Genomic DNA, 8982 nt, shown 5'->3' on the forward strand with positions numbered 1-8982 from the left:
TAAACTACTGTCATATCTTAATTTAAGGATCATTTTGTATGCCATGTCTGTGATAAAACAGAGACTTCCACTATTTACAAGAAAAGTAAAACATTTTTTTTTTGAGTATCCAACGGAATTAAGAGGATGATTAATACTTCAGTTTGTAGAATAATATCAACATCAAACCAAAGAAAAATAGAAATTAAGTTGACTGCTAAGTTAAATTATTATCTTTCCAATTACAACCAATGACCAATGACCCCGACATGACCCATGCTGCCAATGAAGGCGGCAATAACTATGACACAAATTTAATTCATGTAATATAGTTTAAAGAAAGAGTAAAGAAAAACATTAAAACTTAAAACTTCATATAACACCCAAGTGTGTGCATTACATATGGTATCTAAAAATAAAAGAGTAATTTCTCAGCAAAACAAATCTAAAAACCAAAAACATCTTAAATTTTAGAGCTAAAACTTTAGTAGACTAAGAGTTTCCTCTTTTTTAATGACGGTCTTGATAAAATAATTGAGACAATAACATCAGCACTCACTTTATTACAAAAACTCAAATCGATCTTCTTCAGTTGGGTGCAGTTTTCAACCACTTGCATCACTCCCTTTTCGGTGACATAATTGCAACATGATAGAGACAATTTCAAAAGTCCACAACAACTCTTTGAGATATGATAGAGTGTTCTATCATCAACCCTTGTACCTGACAAGTCTAACACCTCCAATTGAGGAATTACAAAATTCATTTTAAGACCTCTCATTTTGTTATTGTCATTAATGTTCAAATGTTTAATCTTAGAACATCTACCTAGGACTTGACAAATACCTTTTTTAGATATGTGATTGCAAGTACTCAACTGAAGATGCTCTAAATTGGGAAAAATGGAAGCTAACAATAGGATGCTTTCATTTTCTATAAATAAATTGTTAGCCAAACTTAGAATCTTTAATTGAGGGTTCAAAACAAAATCCTTTAAAGAATCAGAACTCTCTACACTCTTTCTTAGAATGCTTTGCATTGTGATCTCACTAAGTAAAGGACATTTCCTAATGATTGCATACAAGGCCGAGTTTGTGAGCTTCCAACAGCGCCAAAGTTTTATAGACACCAAACCACGAAGAAACAAAGATAGCTGGGCAATATGACGGTCCTTTAAGAAATCAGCTTGAAAACCCAAATGTTGTATCCCATTACATTTGGATAACAAGAAATAAATTCCATCATAATTATAACCGCTACACTTTTTTAGAATAAAGCTCTTTAAAGGAAGACCTTCCCTTGCAATAGAGTAGAGCAACTCATTTGAGATTTGCGAATGGCAGAAATTAAGAGAATTCAAACCCTTCAAAGTGACCAAGGAATCAATATAGTGTGAAGTAAAGTAACTTGTATCGTTTAGGTCAATCCTGGAGATGGATAAAGATTTCAATGTTGGTCTATCACGGAGAGTGGAAGCAATGCCCTCGTCGAGAACACGAGAGCGGAAAGAGAGGCGAAGGGAATTCAGGTTGGAGAATCTATGGAAGAAACGAGTGAGAAAAGAAGGTGGTGGATTGCGAGTAGCGATAGAGAAAGTGAGTCGGTTGGTGATGGAGAGAAACTGCTTCGAAACAAGGGTTAGAGACTTAAAGTGTCTCTTGCGGTTGATGAGGAATTTGAAGATATGCTCCCAACAATCTTCAGGTAAATAAAATTCGGATTCAGATTTGAGACAAGTTTTCTTCTTCTTTATCTTAGTGAGGAAGAAGGCTGATTTGTGAAAACTTGTCCTCTTCCTTTTCATATTGAACACAATAATCAGGTTAGATTGTGCCGCCACTGTGTTGGATTGTTGGATTATGTAGGCAATAAAAAAAACTACTACTACCTAAATTTGCGCTTTCAATCTGAATAAGTTTTTTAACTGTTATGAACTGATAAGATTTGTTTTTTTACTATTCTGTTTTAAATTTGTTAGTTCTCTTTTAATCTTTATATTGATTTAATATGGAATAATAGTTATACAACTATCTTAAATAGGCATATTTATATATATTTTTTGCATATATTTTTTTATAATAAAGAAAAATTATTATATTAATATGATATCCAAATGAATTATCACTTTGAATATCATACCAATTTTAACTCCATAACAATATTTAAATTATCTAAATAACTCTATTTTTTTTACCTTTTTTTGGATCACTAAACCTAATATATAATCAAAGACAAATATAAAAATTAAGTCTATTATATAAATACTGTTTTATTAAAGTTGATATATATATTTTTAAATTTTAGAGTATAGATTTTTTTATTAAGTTATTGTACTCAATTTTGTTTAATATTTTTTTAATTAATAAAATTAACCTATCAAAATTTTGCCAATTAAAAAATACATGATAGAGAAAGTATTATCAAAAATTTTAAAAATAAAAAAACTGATTTAAAAAATTGTTAGTTATTTTTAAATTAATCAATAAATCAATATACATTTAAATGGATGGTAGTACGCTGTTAGTTTTTTTCACTAGCCTAATGACTTATTTTTAAATTAATCAACTATTAAATATACATTTGAATGGATGATAGTACACTGTTTTTTTCCTAGTAGATTAGTTGCTGAAATAAGTGAGAACTTATGAATTCAAAGACGTGCCTTTGCATCTGATATTCAAGTTAAGTTATAAGTTGATTTAATAGATCAGTACACTGATACTTCAACTATCAATTATATATCAACTCATAAAAGATTTTGATCCTTAATTTAATTTAATTTTTTATTTTTATCTCTTAATTAATTTGAGGTTTTTTATAAATTTGAGTTTAATTTCTATTTCTTTTTAACTATTCCTATAAACTTGTTTGTTTAATGTGATTATTTTTGTTTGTTTAATTCGATTGTTGTTTATACGAATAGTTCATTAAATTTGATTGTTTGTATGATACTTAACTATATCACATTAGGTAGCTTTTTCGTTATCGTATGATTAAGTTGCGTTTGTTTAATTCGTAACTGTTTAAATCTGTTTGCTTAATTCAACAATTAAGAGCATACATCATATAATACCAATTGTTCTTGTCAGTGGATATTGTAATCGAATAAGATCGAATTCGTTTAGGGAATTGGAATTATAAGAATCGATGATAAATCCGAAACCGATACAGTATATTAGCTTATTTACCAATTTTTCTTTTACCTTAATTATCTTCGATTTAAGTTTTGAACCTTAAAAAAACTCTCATTGTTACGATCATTTGGTTTAAACATTCATTTGGTTTAAAGATTCAACAGTCCATGCGAAACGACTGGAGTGTCGCTTCTATTTTACTACATTTTTAATTCTCGTTTTCGACCTTTGTGCGACATCAGATCAAATTGGTGTCGTTACCAAGGACTCTTGTCGATTTTAACCAATATTAGAGTCATAAGTGTTGCAATTTTGCGTCTTGGCCCCTTCGTTCATGTTGTTTGGGCCTTTACGCGACCTAGATTCGAAAACCCGATTTTTCAAGAAAATTGTGTCTAAATCAAAATTTTACCGTGTCATTTTAGCAGGAAAAAAATTAGGTTCAAAGTCCCTTATTTTGAGACCAAATTATGGGACACCAACCTCAAAACCCCAAATTCAACGTTTTTCTATTTTTTATGTTTTTTTTTTTTTTCTGTTTTCATAGTTTCAAATTTTTTTTAAAAAAAATTGTATAATTCTTATTTGACTTAATTAGATTAATTTTTGTATTTTTGAATCTTTTTAAATTGTTTTTGTTAATAGGGACATTATCGGTATTTTCTTAGTTGTTGCTACAGTGCTGAATTAGTTCAGGCTATTAGGTCTGGTTGTTCCGACTTGTTTGATTTTGATCCTGAAGTTGAGAGAAACTTACATGCGTGACGTAGAGCAAATCAGGCTAGCACTAGTTCACCACCCATTAGAGATGGTGATTCTGATTCTGGGTTCTCTCATACTTTGTTTGATTTTGATTTTGAGACTAATTTTCATAACATGGCAGCTGTGTTAGATATATATATATATATATATATATATATATATATATATATATATATATATATTGATCATATGTTCCTGATAACAAAAGAACAACAAGATCAATAAAATAAAATGCGGAAATAGAATTAGAGATTTTACCTACAACCATTGTTGCAGTGTTGTGAGTGCACTGCCTTTGATTCTTCCAAGCTCTTGCTCTCTCAATATAGATGATGTATTTCTTTTCTGATGAGAGAAAGCTTTGGGGACCAAATTTATAGGCTTGATTCTACCATCAAGAATTTAAAGTCATTAAAACTCATTACCACCCAATTAAATGGTCATATCAATTTACATTAAAACCAAAATAAATCATACCCCTTTCAGAACTAAAATCCCAAAACTATGGACCACATTAAAATTGGTTTTTTTATTATTAATAATTATCTTAATAAAAATAAGAAACTGTTACATTCTCCCACTTGGTCCATAGAACTGATTATTGGCATAAATGAGTCATGGAAAACTTACTCAAGAAATAAATATGTGAATCATAGAGATAGATAGTCCCTCTTAAAGCGAGTAGTTTCATCTATGTATTACAACATGTCTATTTTCAAGTATATATCTGTAATGTGGTAACTAACTTGATGAATAAACCAATGTTTACTCTTGGTCCAGATGTAACATATTTTCTCAAACTGGTGTGCGCATGAAAATGAGAAAACATCACAATATAAGAGTTTTATTAATAAACTGTATGTATACAATCATAAGGAGGACCCAAGTCTCATGTTCTCTACATGATCCTTAAATTTTATTGGTGGCATGCCCTTAGTCAAAGGATCAACGATCATTAAATCAGTATTAATGTGATTAATAACTACTATTTTATCTTTAACTCTTTCTCTAATGGCTAAATACTTTTATATCGATGTGCTTGCTTCGACTTCCACTTTTATTGTTCTTAGCCATAAAGACAACTGCTGAATTATCGCAAAAAATCTTCAGAGGTTTAGAAATAGAATCCATGATTTTAAGCCCAGAAACAAAACTCTTAAGCCATACACCATGAGAAGTAGCCTCAAAACAGGAGACAAACTCGGCTTCCATAGTAGAAGTAGCAACCAAGGTTTTCTTAGTACTTCTCCATGGAATAGCTCCATCAGCCATGATAAAAATATATCCTGATGTTGATTTGCAAGAATCAACACAACCAGCAAAGTCGGAGTCTGAATAGTCGATCACATCAAGATTGTCTGTCTGCCTATACATCAGCAGATAATCTTTTGTTCCTTTAAGATATCTCAACACCTTCTTTGCAGCTTTCCAGTGATCCATACTTGGATTGCTCTGATATCTTCCTAAGATTCCAACAGCAAATGCAATGTCGGGCCTTGTGCATACTTGAGCATACATAAGACTTCCAACAATAGAAGCATATGGAATGTTCTTCATTTGTTCTCGCTCAAAATCATTCTTAGGGCATTGATTCAAATTAAATATATCGCCCTTGACAATGGGTGCAAAACTTGGTGAACACTCTTTAATTCTAAATCTCTCTAAAACTTTATTGATGTAGGTTTCTTGTGGAAGACTCAAAATTCCTCAAAGTCTATCTCTGTGGATCTTAATGCCAATGACATAAGATGCCTCACCCATATCCTTCATATCAAAGTTTTTAGAGAGGAATTGTTTCATCTCATGTAGAAAACCTTTATCATTGGTTGCAAGTAGTATGTCATCCACATACAAAATGAGAAAATAAATTTTACTCCCACTGACCTTCTGGTATATACATTGATCCATGGGGTTTTCAATAAACCCAAATGAGGATATCGTTTCATGGAATTTAAGATACCATTGACGAGAGGCTTGTTTTAACCCATATATGGATCTCTTAAGCTTGCAAACCAAATGCTCACCACTATTAGAAGAGAAACCTTCAGGTTGTTTCATATAAACCTCCTCCTCTAAATCACCATTAAGAAAGGTTGTTCTCACATCCATTTGATGCAACTCAAGGTCAAAATGTGCAATTAATGCCAAGATGACATGAAGAGAATCTTTCTTTGATACAAGAGAAAAAGTATCAGTGTAATCGATTCCCTCCTTTTGAGTAAATCCCTTAGCAACGAGTCTGGCCTTGTATCTCTGAATGTTGCCTAATGAATCTTTATTGGTTTTAAAGACCCATTTACAACCAATGGCCTTTGCCCCATTAGGTAACTCTACAAGATCCCATACGTTGTTGTTTTTCATGGTATTCATTTCATCATTCATGGCACCATACCACAAATTTGACTCTTTGCAACTCATGGCTTGTCTAAAGCTCTCAGGATCATTCTCAGCTCCAACATTATAGTCAGATTCTTGTAGATACACAATGTAATAATTAGGAATAGCTTATTTTCTTGTCCTAGTAGATCTTCTTGATGTTTGATCAACATTTTCTTGTGGATCTTGTTGTTCAACTAATTGTTCATCATCTTGATGACCAACTTGATTTATTGGATCATCAGTAGCTTGTGGAGTCTCGATGATTGGTTGATCAACATCCATTTGAACTTGAGGGATGTTGTAAATAGTAACCAATCTATTACTTGAAATGGAAGGTTCATACTCTATATGATCATGCACAGAAATTGAATTTTTGATTTGATCGCTCCCACTAGTCAAATGATATTCAAGAAACTTTGCATTTCTTGACTCCACAATCCTAGTTGTATGAGATGGACAATAAAATCTATAACCTTTAGACCTTTCGGCATATCCAATGAAATACCCACTAATGGTCATCGGATCTAGTTTCTTTTCTTGTGGGTTATAAATCCTCACCTCAGACGGACATCCCCAAACGTGCATATGTCGTAAACTCGGCTTCCATCCTTTAAACAACTCAAATGGTGTCTTTGGGACAGCCTTGGATGGAACCCAGTTTAGAATATACACAGTCGTCTTTAGTGCTTCATTCCACAATGATTTAGGAAGATTAGAGTTGCTAAGCATACTCCGCACCATGTTTAATAATGTTCGGTTTCTTCTTTCTGCAACACCATTTTGGTTCGGAGAACCGGGCATGGTGTATTGGGCAACAATCCCATGTTCTTGAAGAAACTTAGCAAATGGACTAGGTGCTTGTCCACTCTCAGTGTATCTACCATAGTATTCACCACCCCGATCTGATCTCACTATCTTTATTTCTTGAGTAAGTTTTCCATAACTTATTTATGTCAATAATCAGTTCTATGGACCAAGTGGGAGAATGTAACGGTTTCTTATTTTTATTATAATAATTATTAATAATAAAAAACCAATTTTAATATGGTCCATAGTTTTGGGATTTTGGTTCTGAAAGGGGTATGATTTATTTTGGTTTTAATGTAAATTGATATGACAATTTAATTGGCTGGTAATGAGTTTTAATGGCTTTAAATTCTTGATGGTAGAATCAAGCCTATAAATAGTCTTTGGTCCCCAAAGCTTTCTCTCATCAGAAAAGAAATACACCATCTATATTGAGAGAGCAAGAGCTTGGAAGAATCAAAGGCAGTGCACTCACAACACTGCAACAATGGTTGGAGGTAAAACCTCTAATTCTATTAATCAGGGTCTTTACTGTCTCTGCCTTATTTTCGAATGGTTCTTCCATATTCAATAAAACAAAATGCGGAAATAGAATTAGAGGTTTTACCTATCCACTAACAGATACCATCCCAACTGGAGAAACCATTCAAACCTTCGGTATGTGAAGCCATCCACACATCAACCTAGTTAACAACAGTTGATGCTACCGCTGCCACCACCATAGAACACCCCAGAAGTAACCACCTCTGCACCTTCCGGACCTTCATTAGAGGAGGACCTTGTCAAGCAAATGGCCGTGTAAAATCTCCAATTTCAGCAACGAACAGATTATAGTATTCAGAATTTGCAGACGCAAATTGTACAGCTTGCCACTTCAATGAATGTCATGTAGCAAGCTCAAGGATCAAACCAACTACCTGCCCAAATAATAGTGAATCCAAAAGGCCCTAATGTGAATTCAATTTCTTTGAGATCTAGAAAGAGTTTTGAATTGAGTTGTTTAATTTGAATCCCAAGGAAGTAATTTAACTCCCCCATGAGACTCATCTCAAACTCCCCATGCATAGGCTTAGAAAACTCCTTGACAAGTTACATGTTAGTGGAACCAAAAATGACATCATCAACATAAACTAGAACTAGAAAAATATGTTTTCCTTGACGCTTAATGAAAAGTGTAATATCTACCTTTCCCCTAGAGAATCCTTGATCAATCAAAAAACATATTAAGTCGTTAATCTCAGACCATATGTGCTTGTTTGAGACCATACAAAACTTGTTTAAGTTTGCAAATATGATTAGACTACTCATGACTTTAAAAATAAAAACCGGAAGATTGAGAAACATATACATCCTCATTAGTATAGCCATTGAAAAACACATGTTTCACATCCATTTGAAATAATTTGAAATCTTTGAAGAAAACATAAGATATCAACAGTTTATAATACATGTGAAGATAATAAAGGTTTGTATCATCTCTGTGCTAGATCTATAGTTTAGCTCCTGCACACTCAGTTTCCTCACTTTACGTGGATCGTAAGTCTTGTACTAGAGTCAAATGTCAGTTTCCTTCCTTTGAGTTATAGAAGTTTCCTCAACATATCATAATCATAAAAGGTTGAGATTCTATAGTGGGTTTTACCAAGCTAGACTTACTAGATTAATAAAATTATTACAAATGGGATGTGATAGCATGGAATCAAATTCGTTGTAGGAGCGGGTGTGGCGAATTAAACTTGTGAGCCATTTTTTTTTGGTTATTATATGCTCTCTATGGTTTGGTATTCTAATAAACAATCTGTTGGGAATAACTTTTGTTTTGGCATATGATGGTATGTCTCACTTTTCACAAATTGAAGGTTTATGACTCATTAGTTTTTGTGCTTATGACTCATCATTTCCTGATGCATTATTATCTTAT

General features: G+C 32.5%; 1 protein-coding gene across 1 annotated transcript; it reads right to left on the bottom strand.

Annotated features, from left to right (window-relative positions):
• Positions 1-247: 247 nt before the first annotated feature.
• LOC127107185 (uncharacterized) lies at positions 248-1787 on the bottom strand. Its single transcript, XM_051044477.1, has one exon. It carries the CDS (start codon positions 1781-1783, stop codon positions 464-466), a length of 1320 nt encoding a protein of 439 aa, XP_050900434.1. The 5' UTR covers positions 1784-1787; the 3' UTR covers positions 248-463.
• Positions 1788-8982: the final 7195 nt, after the last annotated feature.

The sequence above is a fragment of the Lathyrus oleraceus genome, chromosome 7 (genome assembly GCF_024323335.1).
Source record: "Lathyrus oleraceus cultivar Zhongwan6 chromosome 7, CAAS_Psat_ZW6_1.0, whole genome shotgun sequence".
Classification (NCBI taxonomy): Eukaryota; Viridiplantae; Streptophyta; class Magnoliopsida; order Fabales; family Fabaceae; genus Lathyrus; species Lathyrus oleraceus.